Source organism: Numida meleagris, chromosome 27 (assembly GCF_002078875.1).
Source record: "Numida meleagris isolate 19003 breed g44 Domestic line chromosome 27, NumMel1.0, whole genome shotgun sequence".
Lineage (NCBI taxonomy): Eukaryota > Metazoa > Chordata > Aves > Galliformes > Numididae > Numida > Numida meleagris.
In genome coordinates, this window is record NC_034435.1 from 533,423 (window position 1) to 551,740 (window position 18,318).

An 18,318-nucleotide genomic window follows, 5' to 3' on the forward strand; every position below is an offset into this window, starting at 1 on the left:
GGGCGCACACAGCGGGAGGTCTCGGTGCTAATAAAAGCCAGAGGAAGCGCAGGGTTCAGCGAGGGTTTATTGCCACCGCCTCCGCGCTCCGTGCCCGTGTCACATGTTGGCCCTCTCCCGCTGCAGCCGGGAGTTGTAGGCGCGAGAAACCGCGTTCCAGGCGTCCATGTAGCGGTCCATGCACATGGCGATGCATTTCTGCGGCACACGGAGCCCTGAGCGGGGGGAGCCCCGGGGGCGGCCGCCCGCACCGCCTCCCCCCGCCCCGCTCACCTGCTCCGAGTTGTCCAGCGCTCCGCCGGGCTTCCCGATGCACTTCCGAAAGCATTTGTCCGTCATACGCTGCGGAGACAGCCGTCAGCAGCCCGGCCCCCCCTCCCCCCCCCCCCCGCCGCGTGGTACCGCGGCTCCGTCCCCCGCCGCCCCCGGAGCGGACCTGCAGCAGCTCCTGCGCGTTGGCCACGGCGATCTGCACCTTCACCTGCTCCATGATGAGCCCCGGGTCCAGCTTGCCCCCCCCGCCGGCCCCGGAGCCGAAATCGGAACCGAAGTCGGAGCCGAAGCCGCTCTCCATGGCGCAGAGTCCCGGCGGGGCCGGCCCGCACGCCGTCTCCGCAATGGCCGCCGAGGAACTACGGCTCCCGGCGCGCCCCGCGCGGCCCCGCACGGAAGCGCGGCTCCGGCGCGCCCCCGCCCGCCAGACCCACAGCCGTGCGCGTCCCCGCGGCGGGAGCGCAGCGCCGAGCGGCACCGCGGGGCGGGGGGGGGGACGTGAGGGGGGGGTCGGGCACCGCGCGTTGTGCGGCCCCGGGCCCGGCCTCACCGGGTGCTGCGTCAGCGCTGCGCGGGACAGCGCACGGAGCAGGGCAGCACGGCTAAACCGGTTTAGCAACGGGGATCAGTGCGTTAGTATAGGGACCAGAATATTCGTTCAGCAAAAGGAATGAGTGAGTGATGGTTCTAAAGCTTTCAACTTTGCCTGGTGCACGAGCAGCCTTGTTTTCTCTTACTTCTGCTTCAGAAGAAGCACTGGAGTCACAGTAACGACCTTTATCTTTGCACCCACCAGGTGCAAGGGCTTCGTGCTCGGACTTCACATCTATTGCTCTGGAAGTTGCTCGCTGTGGCCTAGCAAGCCATGGAAGCTTGCTCGAGTTCGGCCAGAAGTCACTGTGATGGAGCTGATGGTGGAAATGGGGGGAGAAAGGAAGTGGGCATACGACCCCCAAGGGATATTAGCTTATATTAATGAGTACTTGAAAAAGAATGAATATGTATGCCCATGCACTGCATATGGATGTCTTAATGGTTTAAACTTAGAACTTTGAACTCTCAGAGCTCAGGATTGATTTGTCACGTTGCCCGGTGCGCATCGTGAGGAATAAAGGCACGCTGCATTCTAATGGCACACTGGGCTTAGAGTCTTCTTCCTGGATTTTGGATGATGCTGCACGTCGCAGCTCTCAGCAGCTGATGCTGAGGAGGTGGTGGTTGCCCACGGTACAGCCCCGATACAAGAAATGGGTTGTGAAACTGGCAGAGCACACCACTGCTTATCCCAAGTCCAGGCAGTGCCTCCTCAGCTGCCAGAATACAGAGCCCAGCACAGCCAGGAATGCACAGCGCTTCCGTGGGGTGATGATGAACACAGCCCAGCAATGGGTCAGCCCGTGCTGTAACTCTAACAGGTCTGGCAGCGCTCAGTATTTGCTGTTATTCTCAAGCTGAAGTTGGCTGAATGGAAACAGAGGCTTCAGGGCAATGATGAGGAGGGAAGGGGCAGTTCATTTGCCCCTGCTACGCAGGCTCTTGGCAAGCACCTCAGCTGGAAGCAGCACTGCTCACCGCTGAGGACAGAATGTAAAGCAGAGGGTTCATTTCTGTAAAGCAAAACGTAAAGCAGAGGGTTCATTTCTGGAGCCCTCCATGTGATCCCACTGACCCCATCCAGGAGCATGGGCAGCCAGTGATCCTGTCTCAGACAGCACAAGGTCCTGCCCGGGACACAGCAACTCGACAGCCCTCCGTGTCGGTTCAAGGAAAGAAAGAAACAAATAAAATGCAAAACATTTATTTGAGTGTGTTGTACAAAAAGTTTCCAGTCTTAAAATGTATATTACAAATCATTGAAAAAGACAAGACATTTGGCATGCATATTCTAAAAAGAAAAAAAAAAATAAAAATAAAACCACAACATTTTGAAATGGTAAAGTCTAGATCATTGCGCAGTTTTCATGAGCTCCATGGAACACTCCCATCCTTTTGTGTTTGCATTCCAATTTGTGCCTTTTCTCACAATTCCTTCTTTTAAAATAAAACCCGAGCCTTCTGAAAACGGGCTGGCTGCAGGCAGTGACACTGCCCAGCGAGCAGAGCGAGCTGCGATGCAAAACTAAATCCACAATTCAAGGCATCACCATCATCGTTACGAAAAGAGAGTTTAACGAAGAAGGTATCGCTGTGCCCAAATGTAAAGCATTTTGGCCTGACCTTGCTTAAAATAGCTTATTGCTCATGATTTTAGTGTGATGAAGACCTGGGCAGCTGAGATACACAGCAGCATTTACCTTACAAAGGATCATCACTTCGGTAACAGCCAACAGGAAAATTTGTAAGTCCAATAAGAACTTTATTCCTGAACTCCGCGTCCATTTGCTGCTCGTGTGGTTTTGAACGGAGTCTTTTGACATTAAGAGTCCTATTCACTCTCTAGACCTTAGCATTTCAAGAAAGGCATTATGCTTACAAATGATAATTGCATGTAAATATGATTTTGTATAAAAAAAAAACAAACACTTAAATTATTTTAAAGTGGTTTAAAGCTAAGCACATTGAAGGGCAATTAAAAATTCTGTTTCCCAGGCCATTTTAGACATCAGACAAATGACAATCTCTCATTTGTCCTGCCGTTCATCTAAAACAATGATTCAAAAATGCAATCACTATCTCACCTTCCACTCACTGGTTGACAACAAAGCTTTGTCCCCTGCTTGCACAGGGCTCGGGGTTTGGACCCAGCAGTGGCAATGAAAACCCAATGGAATACGGATAAGCCTTTGTTTAGAGATAAGAAATTAAGAAGAAGACAGAGAATGAATGGCTTAAGGAAGGGAGAGAAGTGGCTACAAGGCATGCAAAACAGAGCGCTGGCATACAGCATCAAAATCTTACAGATCAAAATCGTACACACAAAAGATTCTCAAACATTCCAGGGTGTAAAGAGGATTTCTACGAGCCTCTTCCAACCAACCCCTGCTCAGGCTGCAGCTAAAAGGCCTTCACACAGGATTACAAGAAGGAAAAGGGTGTATAAAAAACATGACGATCCCTAAACTGAACATGAGGTGTCCTGTTGCTCGAGGATAAACGTGCACATGAAGGGAATCTCCTTTCACAGTATGGTCTGCTTCGCACTGCAATATGGTTTTTGTGACTAACGTGAGCTGCAGACCAGCTCGTCTGGCTTTTACATTACAGTCCATGGGAAGCAGATGTTTGTTTTCTTCCTGAGGCTATTGGTTCCTGCTACAAACACAAACGATGCCAGCTGGCACCCATCGAACAGCAGAAGGGTGCTGAGGACAAGTGAGCAACGCGTCAACTGCTGGTTTTGTCAGGGCAAACGTGTGGGCCTGAAGCAGCCCACGTGCACAGAGCGCGAGCTAAAGGTGTGCAGCAACAAAGGAATCACAGCCACTCCACTGCTTGGAATAAGTCACTGCAACACAACAGCTAAAGCAACAAAGACAGAAGCGTGGGGGAAGCATAAAGCCCAGAAGCCCCGCAGAGCCCCACCGTGCTCTGCAGGATGCCTTTGTTCCAGCAGGAGCATCTGCAAACTTAGGAGCAGTATTGTATAGAATACGCTCACCATCTACACAATTAAAAGATCGGCTTAACTATTTTTCTGTAGTTATGCCGTTATTCCTTCTCCCTGACCCCCCAGTGTAAGTTATTCAGGACTCATTTGCACTGTTTCACCCAGAATAAAGCTGCTTGTACTTCTGAAGTAAGAACATTCCTATGGGTGGTTACGCTCAAACACTTACTCTGACATGAGCTGCACTGATCAACTTCTCCCACCAGAGAAGCCTTAAAAGCATTCTTCCTGACAAGTCCAATGTACGTCACCTTCAAGCTCCACACCTGGTATCAGACAACGGAGCAGAAATGCTGACTATCCTCCAAATTCCTGAGAGGTGGCTCACCTGCAGGACTACACAGGAAAGGAGAGCAAGGTGACGCTGGATTTTATGTGAACAGAACATTTCAATTGTCCTGAAAATGAAAAGAGGAAATCCTTGATGAAGAGAACAAGCAGCACCAATGCTTTTTGGTTCAGTACAGCAAAAAAGAAAAAAAAAAACACAACTCCCAGTGCAGAGCACCAACTTAAAGTTATGCTGAAGCTCAGCATCAAAAGCAAGAGGAAGGAACTTTGTCTGAAGAAGACAGACACACACAAAGAAAACAAGTGGAATACAGTAGTTTTTCTGTGTCTTGTAGTTTACAGCGAGGAATTCTTTCTCCAACTGTAAGTAGCCTTTTAGAAAGCGCTGTGAATCACCAACACTTAGGCTGCTGAATTCAGCTTCTCCCACATCACTGCTTTCTGTGAGCACCTCCACATGCTGAATAAAGAAAAGCAAGTGTTTCCAAAGCTACGGGAAACGGTTCTAAACCCAAGGAGAAATTCTGCATGCTGTCACTGAGGGGTGTAAGATAAAACACCGGCAAACACCGCTCCTTAAGGCTACGAGGCGACACATTTCCCATACAGTAGGTATTAAGAAATCAGTGGCTCAGGTAGCAAGAGGTTCCCCCTCATTCAAGCTGCCTTTCTGCCAATTCTTTACAGAAAAAAAAGCACATTCATTTCTTTAGTATTTAAGATCACAGAGCAATCATATTTACAGGAAAATCTTCAAGGAGAATAAGGAATCTGAAAACTGGCCAATGTGGAAAAAAAAAAAATAAATAGAGGTCTTAAGGAAAAACTGCAAAAAGCTCTCAAACATGATGTGAGTGTGTGATAGAAGCTGTGGGTCAGAAAGGGAAATGCTGCCCAGTGGTTGGAAGGTGCACTGCGAAAATACTTTTAAACTGATTGCATCCATTTGTATAACAACAAATTTAGAAAAGGCAATTGGTTAACGGTATGTCTGAGAAACATAATTTCATTAGATACACTTTACAGAGAGAGAGAGACATGATTTACTACATATTTCACCTTCTACTCAAGCAGAGTGGGAAAATTACAGTTGAAAAATGGCCAATGATACCCATGGAATGACCCCTTCAGCCCAAACAGCCAAATCTTCCAGCTGCTTTTTGCAACGCAGTGCCTGGCAAACTAATACAAGATTAGAACTACGCTCATTAACTTCAGTAATTAAACCATCCCACCCAAACAGAGAAAAGTAGCATCTTGAATTTATTTTCAGATGGCAAAATACACGCCTAAGCTTCAAAATCTCACTTCTGTTCCCACCCTGCTTGCACTGCAAAGCCATCAGTCAAAGCCACTAAACTGACCTCCTAGGTTATATCTGTCAGTCATAATATTGTTCAGAGAACATAATGTCCAAAAGCCACCGAAAACATCCAAACCTCGCCGCTTGTTTGATGAGTCTAAACTACTCGAATGACAGGATCAGAGCTCAAGAGTGCAGGTAACAACAGCATTCTGTGCTGCCATCAAACAGTATCTAAGAACTAGTGGAAAAAACTATCAGCTTGACAGTAGCCAATACATTCTTTGGAGCAGTCAAGTATTCTTCCTGGCGCTTGACGATGCACTATCTGAATGCTGACCTTCAGAGAGTCACAGCTACCTCCACAGAAGTGCAGCAGAGGAAACCTTAAGCCAAAGGGACGCTGTCAGATACAGAAGTCATCATCCTGAAACAAAAACCATCTGCTACTGATACAAAGCGCTGTTTATATAAAAAAAGATGGTTCACGTCACTCACTGTTACTTCGAGGATCTGAACACTGCCAAGTAATGCTTCTGTCCACATCAACAGCAGCTCCTTGTAACTCTCAAAAATGTCACTCAACTATTTCTGTACTATTCTGCAAACGCTGCTTAATGTATCTGACAATGTCCCTCCGAATATAAGACAAGTATGAACAAGCTGCATTTAGGTCTGATTTAAAAAAAAAAAAATCAACATTTACACAGGATAACCTTTAAAACCCCAAATATTTATCATTGTCAGAAGTAAAAATATTTTCAACATTAAAATCTTAGTCATTCTGTTCAATGCTGAATATGTCAAAATCATTAAATCATGATGCTTAACATCATAAATACTATACATCACAACTTGCATTCACAATTTAACGAGATCTCATTTGTTACAATGTCAAAATCCTTTGAAAACACAATTAGAAGTCTGTTTTTGACACTCCCATACATTAAGATGGTGTCTTCAGACAGCAGAAGCCATCGCTCTCCGTCTTCTGAAATAATGACATGGAGCTGGAGCACTGACAGGATTCAGATGTTCATACACCAGGCTGTCAAATCCTGGAGTAGGACAAAAATCCATGGTCCTGAGCCAAGACCTGTCTAAAATGCAGCTACCTTTAATTACTTCCATTGGTGGAGAAGTATTTCTAATGAATTTGGGGCCTAATTTTTCCAAGCTGGGCGCTCACAAGATACTATCATTTCTTAAAGGATAGAGAAAACACTATCACCAATCTCTCCTGAGGCCCTGCAGATAAACATCCCTTCTTAAACTTGGTTTTGTTTTGTTTTTTTTTTTAATGTTATCCTGCTTATATACGCACAAAGTACAGATTTACCATACACTCAAGGAGTCTTGTCCCATTTTAGCTAAAAATTTCTTTTCTGCTGCAGGTTTGTGCATAAGACTTTAAACTCTGTATAGGGAAAAAAATTATTCCAATACAGTGTTTCAACAAAGAGAGAGAAATTAAGAAATCTATTAAAAATTCTGGCAGTTTTGTTCAGTAAAGGTTTTTTTTTTTAGATTTTTTTTTATATAAAAATGTACCAAGGAGTAATCATCAAAGAAATCAGATGATACGTATAAAAATAGTTTTCAGTGGCTCTGGAGGAAAAAAAAAAATAGCAAAAATAAAAGGAAATAAATGGAAAAAATAGCAAGTAATAGTTTCTTTCTTTTTTTTTTTCTCTTCTTTCTTCACATCACTGAGCATCCTCGAGAAGTTGTTCTGGGATCTCCCTAAAATCAGAAAGACATAGTGTTAACTACTTTATTACTAGCTCTTGGTATTGTTAGACTAGACTGTGGTCATCTCCGTTGTTAAAAGCACCTTCCTCCTAGTTCAGCTGCATTCAGAGGGCACTGCAACTGCAGATGAAGCATATTACACATCAGTCTGTGCACAGGAGTAAGATGCTGCTACTCTGGCTCATGTCCACACTTTCAACACCGACAGAGATGGAAAATGAAAATTTTAACATCACCTGCTTCTTCACAGGAATTCCCTTCCTTATTTCAAGTCTTTCCTTTCAAGATAGATCTATGCTGCAAAGTTGCTTCTTGAGGTGCAAAAATTATTTGTTTCAGTTGCTTTACACCATGAAAATGCTGATAAAAGCAAAAGAAGTTTGCACAACTCAACTTCAAACCTGCACAAAAATAGTTCTTGCAAAGAGCTACTCGTGGCCACTGATCCAAAGAACCAAATGGTCACATTTACAATAAACGATTTCCTAATATCACCTGTATAAAGCATATTTCTCCTTTTCACTCTGCCAACAGCTGGCTAGTTTAGTTACTGTTCAATACTTAAATGAGAGCTATGAGACCACATAGCTCTCATTTAGTGAGACCACAGAGGGGTGGTGTTATAAAGGAAAAACAAGTTTATTTCAAATATGTATACACTACCAGAAAATAAACTGAAACTTGCAACAACATTTCCTGGTTTTTCGTGGTCCTGTTTCCCAATGGTTATGTTCTGTTCACAGCAGAAATGCCACAGACACCTTTCTTTTTCTTTTTTTTCAGAGAAGGCAACGCTGGAATGGGGAATAGCAGTCCAGCAATTACTGACTGCTAAAACTAGTCTTACCAACTCCAAATACAGTTCAAGTCATTGTAGTGCTGTAAATCTGATCTGAAGGATGCTGCCATAGATCCCCTACCATCCCAATCTGATGTGCAGCACTGCTTGAGCTGAACAGTTACTGATTCAAGCAGCAATTCCTGGAACATTCTTTCTGCATGCCGGAGCGATGCTGCATGGCTGCAAGCTGTTCTGACATCATCTTCTGCAAGCACCCAGTGGAAAAAGGACTGAGGAAAAACTCAGAACTGGCAAAAATTGAAGGGAAACCCACTATACCTGGGCTGATAATTCAAACCGACTAAAAACAAATTAAAAATGTGGCCTACACCTTATTACCTGTTGGTTGAAAAGGTCCTCCTCTCCAAAGTCTGCTTCATCCTCTTCCTCTTCGTTCTCCCGCACGACGACTGATTTAGTAACAGTTCTCACCGCAACTTCCTACACAAAAGGAAAGAGAAGATGACCAGTGGTCTACATGCATCTCTTGAGTTTTTGCTGTATCATCAGCATAGCACTCCCATTAATGTTCGGAGGGTTTAAATCAATTTGCCTCACAATCACAGTCAGCTGTATAAGGAAATACTCTTATGGTCCTGCAAACCACAAAAACGTTCCTCGTTCCAGCTATCAAAAGGCATCATTGTGTAACTTAGCTTCAGCTTTCTTTCTTTACTAGGTGTTTGATGAGAAGCAGGTGCTCGATAATTTGATACAAACTCACAGCAGACTGATCCAGGAGCTCTCCAAGCAGTATTATAATGTCAGAATCTGAAGTTTCTCCGTACGATCACACTGTATTAAGAACCCTCATTCTTTCTGCTCAACATTTTACATCTATTGCTTATGTCAATTATCAGGATGATCTTGCAAATCAGGCACTAAAAAGAATTTTAAAACATCAGGAAGCTTTCTTTATTACTAAGCTATTTTTGAACACTTCTTATTAACAAGAAATTCTTCTGTGCACTCGCAGCCTTGAAATCATAGATGCAAATTTCTCCTTGTGGAAGAAGTCTCCTTAAGCAAGGAAACAACAGGTAGCCACAGCAGGAAGGGACATGGATTTGAAATATGCTCAGACAGTATTTTAACTGTTTCTTCTATTTGAATTCTAAGCGTTCTGTTGGTACAAATGACCCTCCTACCTTGTCCTGTGCTGCTGCTCCTGCACAAAGTGCTTCCGCAGAATTGCCAGCAAGAAAGGCAGCATGAAAACGGATACAACTGCAGTCTGGTTCACCTTCCTATTTCTACCGTGCCGCTGGGATAATGGCACATTTATAAGTAACAGCCAAAGCAGGATCCTCCCCTGCATGAGCAGGGATAGTTCTAAAAGAATCAGCTTTGGGCAGATGTAGGACAATGTGGAACACATAGGAACCAAATGGAAACTTCTGCTGTACTTCCAACATTGAAAAGACAATTATCTTCCTACCTCTCCATCAGAGTTCACGAGGTATGTGCGAATATTTCCTCCAGTGCCCCAGCTGCCTTGATTCTTCCACACGAGAACAGAAGGGGGGCTATGAGATACACCTGCATCTGCACCCCAGATCTAGTGAGAAAGACATTCTGTAATCAGCTATTTGTGCATGTTTTATTTTTAAATATCCCGAACCTTCTAAGTCTCCCACTTTCCTCTCCTTATTAGTTTTGTTTCCAAATCCCAGTGGCAGATTTACCCTACATTTACTTACGTCAGTACTTGTGGGAAGACATTCTCAGTCTGCAACAAAAGTTACCGCTAGCCATGGCAAGAGAAGGGAAATAAATCTAGCATTACAGTCATCAATCTGAACGCAATTACTCCTACCACAGCCTCAGTGACTAGAGCAGGGACATAAAACACAGTTTGGAACATATCAATTTCAGCTCTGACACGTATCTGAGCAATTGATTCTAAGGTAGAAATAACTGCAACGGATTAAAAGGAAAGCCATTTTTAAATTCTGCTGCAGACTAAATGTCAAACAATATTGCAAAAAGCAGTTGTTCTACTATAGGTAAGGCTGAGAATGTCAAGTATTAAACTCAGCACAAGTCTACCAGACTAAAGAAATGTTCCTATTTCATGAAGGGGTAGAGCAGGATTAAGTCTTCCAAACCTCAACAAAGGTTGTTTGAATAAATAAACAACAATCTTTGCCTCCTCCCCCCACTCAAAGCTCTTTTTTCAGCTAAATGGCCTTAAACACTGAAGTGCTAATACTCAAGTTCAACTTTTTTTTTTTTTTGGCCTTTCTACAACTGAAATCCTACTTCTCTAAAACAAGATCCACGAGTCCAGAAGTTACACACCTGATCAGGCCTCAGCAAACGTCAGATTTACAGCTGCCACACATCAAATAAAGAACACTGCTGACACACGAAATATGACTTACTGTTACAGTCTGCCCAGCCCTGAGGACATACTTCGGAGTAAATTTGTAAGCAATTTCTTCTCCATCTCCGATTTGTCTTTTCAGTCTCCAGTTGCCCAAAGACTGATCCTAATGAGGAGAGTTGTAAGGTTATTTATTTAGGGTGAGCAAACAGGCATCAAAACTTTTGTGAGGTCTCTTTCTTACATTTATTTATGTGGTTGTTAGACATCTGCAATCTAACTTCAGAATACCTTTCTATACCCAATACTTCTGTTAAGGTCATTCAGCAAAAACTTAAAAAGAGACATCTCACACGAAAAGTTCTGCTAGAGCCAGTGCCTCATTCCCAGAAGCACGGTACCAGTATATGTGATTAGACATTCAGGACTATGTTCTCATCCTGCAACAAACACTGCCCTTGTAGCTAGCACTCTGCAATATTCACCTTTCAAATTCCACTTAATTTTTGCAGGATGACACACCTTGAAATATGCTATTTCTCTCAAGTGACTTGTGTTCAACAGACTGCGCAACATTTCAGTTTAGCTCCTCCTTCTTTTGCAGGAGCTCTGCTGACACTCACCTTCTCTGAGTTGTTCTTCAGTTGAACATATTTGCCCTCCAGGTCTATCTCTTCAATGCTGATACTTCCTGTAGCTGAAGCCTGCTGGGACATTTGGAAGCTACTGCTGCTACTGCTGCCACTGATACTTCCAGTGCCAATTCCACTCGTTCCGCTGCCTGAAAGCTCCTCTGCTTCAATCCGTCGTCTCTTGCCTCGTGAAGAGCGCACAAGTGAAGTACTGCTACTGCTGCTGCTGGAGGTAGCTCGAGAGACAGTAACACGGGACGAGGGGCTTGGAGAGAGCTTCAACCTTAAAACAACCAAGTAAGTATTTTAATCAAATGGAAGAAAATAAAATTTTTTCTAGTTCATCCAGGGAACAACACACAAAGCAATAACAGTACGATATACTCGGTAACTAGACTGTAACATGCCTCACTGTGTTTGTCAACAGGACTGCATGTAAAGGAAGAGGTCAGTCCGGGATGACTGTGTGACATGAAATGCAGTGCTAATGAGAACAGCACAGACCGCTCAATCCTCCGCCCAAGTACTTCTACTACTAAACACACTATTCTTGTGCCTGATCACTTAAAAGCAGGAAAAGACGTACGTGTAAGCACTTAAATAAAAAGAGATGAATGTCAAGCTCAGAATGATACATTCCACTGCACTTTGACACCATTATGAAAAGCAAAACAATATTAGGCAGATGTTCAGATGAGAAGAGTTGCAAGCATTCCATGCGAGTGTTACATGCAGCACATCACTGTGTGAAGACAATGGGACTTCAGTGAAACAAGATCTGGACATTTCTGTTAAAATGGCACAAAAAATAAACATAAGAAATGAAAATAACATTAGTCCTAAGAAACCATGTGGAACTCATACTTACCTTTCCTCTTCTCCTTCCAGGAGTTTTCGGTAAGCACTGATTTCCATGTCCAGTGCTAATTTCACATCAAGCAGTTCCTGGTATTCTGTAAGCTGCAGCTGCATCTGGTCCCTCATTTCTGTCATCTCCCTCTCCTTGGCATCAAGCATCTTCCTAAATTTATCCCGTTCACCAGCCATCATTTCCTCCAACTCACGAATGCGATCTTCTGCTGCACTAGCCTAGGGACAACACAAAACCCAGCTGGTATCCATGTGGATGCAATAAAGAAATCACCTCCCTCCCACCAGAATCACGGAGTGGCTTGGGTTGGAAGGGACTCTAAAGATCACCCAGTTCCAACCCCCTGCCATAGGTTGGTTGACCCCCACCAGACCATCCAGCCTGGCCTTAAGCACCTCCAGGAATGGAACATTCACATCTTCTCTGGGCAGCCTGTGCCAGGGCCTCACTGCCCTCTGAGTGAAAAATTTCCCCCTAACATCTAACCTAAATCTCCCTGCCTTTAGCTTGAAACTGTTTCCCCTTAGTCCTATCACTACCTGCCCATATAAAAAGTCTGTCTTTCACCTTGTTTAGAAGTTCCCTTTAAAAACTGGAAGGCCACAATGTGGTCTCCCCTACGTCTTCTCTTCTCCAGCCTGAACAGGCCCAACTCCCCCGCCTGTCTTTGCATGCCCTTTGTCCAGGTCCCTTTGGATGGCATCCCTTCCTTCTGTCATATCAACTGCACCACTCAGCTTGGTGTCACCAGCAAACTTAGTGAAGTTACACTCAATCCCATTGTCTAGGTCACTGATAAAGATGCTGAAGACCAAGACAGACCTCCTGTGGGACATCACTCATCAGCAGCCCCCATGTGGGCAGAGAGCCACTGACCACAATGCTCTGCCTGCGACCACCTTTATCCATTGAATAGTCAGTCCAACCTTCAAATCCATAGTTCTCCAACTAAGAGATAAGGATGTGGTGCAGGACTGCGTCAAAGGCCTAACACAATTCCAGGCAGTTGACATTTGTTTGTCTTCCCTTATCAACTGATGTCATCACTCCATCATAGAAGGCCACCAGGTTGGTCAGGCACAATCTATCCTTGGTGGAGCCCTGCATACTGTTTCAGTATCAACTCATCTTGCTTGTGTCTTAACATAGCTTCCAGAAGGATTTAATTCCATGATCTTCCCTGGCAGACGTGAGGCTTTTTTAGCCTTCTTAAAAATGAGAGCGATTTCCCTTTTTCCAGTCACCAGGGACTTCACTGAAGAGCCATGATTTTTTGGATACGATAGACAGTGGCTCGGCAACCACATCAGGCAGTTTCTTCAGGATTTGGACTGGATGATCTTGTAGGTCTTTTCCAACCTAGTTAATTCTATGATTCTGAGATACATGTCATTGGGCCCCATAGACTTGTACATGCTCAATTTCATCAGGTGCTCCTGAACTTGTTCTCTGCTTATGGGAGGTGGGATTTTGCTCCCAACTCCCTCCTAAAGGTTCAGGGACACAAGATGTGGGAAGCCTGACTGACAGTGAAGACTGAGGCAAAGAACTGAATATCTCAGTCTGTGGAAGCCAGTTCTCCCTTCTCATTTTTCAGAGAGGGTTCCGCTCTCTTTGGCCTTTCTCTTCTAACCGATGTACCCACAGAACTTCTCGTTACTCTTTGTATCCCTTGCCAAGTCCAGTTTCACCTTGGCTTTCCTGATCCCATCCCTGCATGTCTGGACAGCATCTCTGCACTCTTCCCAGGCCATCCATCCTGAGTACTTCCTTCTTACCCCTCAGTTTGATGAGCATGTCCTAGCTCAGCCATGCCGGTTTCCTGCCTCCCCTGATTTCTTACATGTGCAGATGGAGAACTCTTGCACTCTAACAAATTGGCCTTAAAGATTTACCAGCTCTGTTCTGTTCCTTTTGTCTCTAGGGACAGATTCCAAGGGATCTCTTCCACTAATTCTTTAAACAACTGGAATTTTGCTCTTCTAAAATTCAGGGTCCTGACTTTGCTCTTTGCCAGGCCCATATTCCTCAAGATGGAGGAGTCACTGACCCTGGAGGTGTTCAGGAAGCATTTAGATATTGTACTGAGGATCATGGTTTAGTGGGAAATGCTGGTGACAGGTAGACTGGATTATCTCAGAGGTCTTTTCCAACCGTGGTGATTCTATGATTCTAAGATCAAAAAGACAACAACCACTTCTCTCCATAAAATTCACAAAATATGAGAAGACAGAAATTTGAATACATCCAAACATTACAGTGCTTTATATTAGAAATGAGACGAAATTTAGTGCCTTTTACCTGTTTCTGAAGGCCAGAAAGTTGGTAGCTGAGAGATTCTATTCTCATGCGAGCCTCCTTCAGCTCCTCCCGAGCAGCACCAGCAGCTTTGTCGTTTTGGTCAGAGGCCAGAATGGCATTGTCCAACTGGAAAACAAGTTACATCCATGTCACTTGCACTGAGTTAGACATCTTGTAACTATACTTTCAGTAAGGAATATAAGCTTTCTAATCTTAAATAATTTAAAATGGAAATCCAGTAAGTTTATGAACATCAAGGACATACTCTAAGGAACAAGAAAACATATTTCAGTTCTAAAGCGGTGGGACTGATGGAAATGGTTCTATCTCCCTGACTGGACTTCTGGTCCAACAGAAGGGGAGAGCAGTAGTTACCTTAGCCTGATAGGTCTGCTCTAGCTCCATTTTGTACAGCTTGACTTGCTCATCATGCTGATTTCGCAGATCCTCCAGGGCCTGAGCCATTTTGTTTTCATACTCCTGTTGGCGACTAGTGTCCACTTCGACCAAACGATGCTCATGTCGTTTTCTTGTCTCTCTTATCTCCTACACAAAAAAGGGGACAAAGTCCTACATTGGGGTAAACAGTACAAGCAACTTAGAAAGTATTAATTACTTCAGTACTAATTATTTAGTATTTAGGAACTACAATACTGCAGCCTAAAAGTTACTGCATATATTAAAGATGCGAGTTACCTGTCTCATTCTGCAAGAATGAATTCTAAAAGGTGAGCAAACTTGAAAAGAGGCTTAAAAATATTCATATAGACTTTAAGTAAGGAGCTATTTTGTGCTACAATAACCAAGGCAGGAGTGAGTTTTCTACATAGAAAAGAGATTTTCCATATGCTGCACCACAAACCTTTTCCTTCTCAATATACATGCCTCCAACTGCAAGCAGTCTATAAGGAGTCAGATAAAAATCAACCATTATGTACACTGAAGACAAACATAATGCAGAGAAACTGCATCTTCAAAGTTCACTCTACTAATTAGATTTTGATAACATTAGTAATAAAGAAGCAACCCAAACAAATCCTCTATGCTATTGCCCTGAAAACAATTTTTTTTTCTGGTCAGAATTTGTACAGATAAAATACTCTTTTTTGGTGAATTATGAGATCTCTGTGCCTGTAACACTGGCCCTAAACTACTGAAGTGAGATTTACTCGTGTACTTATTCATGTTGAGCACTGCAGAGACCCACCCAGGCCGAAACTCTCAGTATGAGAAAGAATTCATTTCTGCCTTCAGGGTAAGGCAAACAATATGGGAGCAGCTGTAAACACTGCGAGGAGGCCTGAAAGTAGCAGTGTGGTCATGAGATGGAACAGTGGGCAAGAGAAGTAAGGCTTACTTCCCATGCCTAAACTGAAGTCATAGCAGGCTAAAAAAAAATTCAGGGCCACTTTATATGAGTTGCTTTGCAGAAAGTTGGCAGGGAGCAAGAAATTACTTTAATGCCCTACAACCAAGGAAGGGTTTGTTGCTTACAGTGGCACATAGCAATCCAACTGCTTCATGGCATGAAAGTGACACAATGGTCACAGCTCAGGGTGTCTTGCTTCTCTGCCCTATTCCAGTACCTGTCCTTAGCCACACAGCCTTGCCTAACCCCTTCATCCAGTTTGCACACTCATTTTATTCCACGGTAAAAGATAACTCAGCCATTAAACTGGCAAATATTAAACTCAACTAAGCCAACAAAACATTTTCTCTTTAATCATGCTGAAATGGTTTGGTGCATGGTCAGCCAAACATCACATGGGTGAGACAAAGGGCAGGAGTCTGTGGCAGCTGCTCAGCAGCCACTACTGGAATGTGCTTGTGCTGCTGAAGAATCAAAGGTCAGAGTTGGTTTTCAAGAGATGGAATAAGCTGACCTCACATTTAGTACAGTACAAAAAAGTACACACATTTAGCTAGTACAAAAAATGGCCATGCTTCCCTTTCCCATTCCTCCCATCCCCACTGTTTCCAAAAACTCTGGTCCTTCTGTACCCCCAGCAAAAAGCAGGGCAATGGTACACTGTTCTCACCAATGGAAACAGGTTACAGTCAGGTCTAACAATCATCAAAGCTGGTGCAAACAAGGGGCAGGGCCATGCAGCCTGTGTAAAGAAGGGGAATAAGACTTTCCCTGCATACAGAAAACATTCACAGCAAGGATAGGATAATACTGATTTTCACTACCTGGCCTCGTTAGTAACTGTTTATGGTCAGTCTGAATAAGAACTAGAAGAACTTCAGAATATAATGAGATTACTAGGCTGGTAATACCTCCTCAAACACATTCTTCCTGAAATCCAGATCCTCTTGCAAGCTCTGGCACCGATTCTCCAGGTCCACACGCATGAGTGTCTCCTTCTCCAACTGCTTCTTAGCCACAGCATGACCATCTTCAGCCTGGTAGAGAATTGTAAAGATAGAGATTTAATTTTGACTGGATCCCTTTTTTCCATCCACAAGCTCTTCACAACCTTCAACTGACATCTTTGGACCAATAATACACAACAATAAATCACATCTCAAGCTATTACAAAAGAAAAGAAAAATATAAAAAAGAAAAAGCATGTGTTTGCATGTATAAACGCTTAGAAAAGCTTTCAATATTCTATCCCACCTATAAAAAACAGAGGATTATTTCAATGTAGTTTGATAATGAATCCAAGGATTATTAACTTCTCAAGGACATATTGCATGTTCTTCTTTTTCTTGATCCAGAGGAGCTGTGCTGTCATCATAAATTTAAAATTAAGCAGGATGTTACAAAGGAGAACTTTTAGTAACTAGGAACACAAATCTTTATACTATCAATATTTCTAACACACCTTAATACTTTGGTTGTTTTACAGATTTCATAATTTATTTTCACATCCAAGAGGGGCAGGTAAAGGTTAAGCATATGTGATCTGAAGCAATGATGTTCAGACAAACTAACAGCAAAAAAATCCTAAAAAAATTCACAAAGAATAACCTTGCTAAAGCAAGGAAGCACTCACGGCAATACCTTAGCAAGCTGGGCACGCAGATCAGCCACCTCTGCTTCCAGACTGCGTTTCTCATTCAGGACAGTATTGAGTTCTGCTTCACTTCTATGGAAGAGTACTTCAAGATCCTTAATGCGACCTTGAGCAACAGACAAATCCGCATCTTTCTTTTTGTAGCTGAAACAAACAAAAGTTACCTATATTTACTCATCAGTGCACACACATCTGGAGAATACCTTGGTCACAATTACAGATGTTTGGGTACTGTACAATTACTGCACCAGTAGGTGGCTCCACAGTAATCTGCAACTGCAGCTAATTAAAATAATTATAAACCTGGTACAAGCTGAGCTTTAGAACAATGTGCTATATATCTATTGCCTAATTAGGAGGAACATACATTACTGGATGGCAAGGGAAAAAACAATTCTGCCTGCTGTTCGAGGCATAAAGACCATTTTTTCATTTCATAGAAGAAACATTTGGACTACAGCCCCCAAGGAGCAGAGCACACACATCTCTGACAGGGGCCCATGAGCAAGCGCTTCCTGGCTGGGCCCAGACCAGTGTGCCCCCTTCAGATCCCTCCAAGAACTATGAATCCCTTCATATAGAGGAGAGTCTAACCCAGGAAAGTGCTTTCCTGTGAAAGAGGACAATGACAACAAACCACTTCTCTTCCACAATGGAGAGACGTAGCATTCTGAGTCTAGAGCCATTCCATTACTCGGCTCCCTTTAGGCATCTCGTCTTTGCCACATGCTGACAAAGGGTAGCTCCTGAGTACTAAAATACTCAACGAGTTGTCTTGTGTTCCAGAACCTCCCAAGGCCTGGGAGCTCCCAATTCATCCCACTGGCCTTCCTTTTTCTTCCCAGGCTTTCCTAGCTCCTAAGGTAGATGATCAACAATCACGACATAACTCTAAGCATGTAAAAAGTACCACCCTATCTCGAACTCGGCTGTAAAACAGCAAGGACATTTCATTTCATATTCCAAAGCTTTTTGGAGCTAATTTTTTTTTTGTCTAATGTCTATTTGACAATTGTCTATTGTCTAAACAAAAGCTTGGGATGCTTCTTGTTGTCCAATTATTTGAAGTACTGAAAAAAATCAAGAAAATGTTAGATC

At 43.5% G+C, this 18,318-nt stretch overlaps 2 protein-coding genes across 2 annotated transcripts in view; both read right to left on the reverse strand.

Annotated features, from left to right (window-relative positions):
- TIMM13 (translocase of inner mitochondrial membrane 13) lies at positions 50-653 on the reverse strand. Its single transcript, XM_021378431.1, has 3 exons — positions 437-653; positions 274-342; positions 50-198 (listed from the first exon to the last, which is right to left on the reverse strand). Exons 1-3 carry the CDS (start codon positions 572-574, stop codon positions 100-102), a joined length of 306 nt encoding a protein of 101 aa, XP_021234106.1. The 5' UTR covers positions 575-653; the 3' UTR covers positions 50-99.
- The window catches only part of LMNB2 (lamin B2), a 29,891-nt gene continuing 13,628 nt past the window's right edge, over positions 2,056-18,318 (reverse strand). Inside the window, exons 3-12 of the mRNA XM_021378430.1 lie at positions 17,208-17,364; positions 16,478-16,603; positions 14,573-14,743; positions 14,198-14,323; positions 11,894-12,114; positions 11,017-11,308; positions 10,452-10,559; positions 9,506-9,625; positions 8,407-8,508; positions 2,056-7,217 (exon numbers count right to left, since the gene is read on the reverse strand). Of these exons, the coding sequence (XP_021234105.1) occupies positions 7,176-7,217; positions 8,407-8,508; positions 9,506-9,625; positions 10,452-10,559; positions 11,017-11,308; positions 11,894-12,114; positions 14,198-14,323; positions 14,573-14,743; positions 16,478-16,603; positions 17,208-17,364 (1,465 nt within the window). The 3' untranslated portion in view covers positions 2,056-7,175. The remainder of the gene's footprint in view (positions 7,218-8,406; positions 8,509-9,505; positions 9,626-10,451; positions 10,560-11,016; positions 11,309-11,893; positions 12,115-14,197; positions 14,324-14,572; positions 14,744-16,477; positions 16,604-17,207; positions 17,365-18,318) is intronic.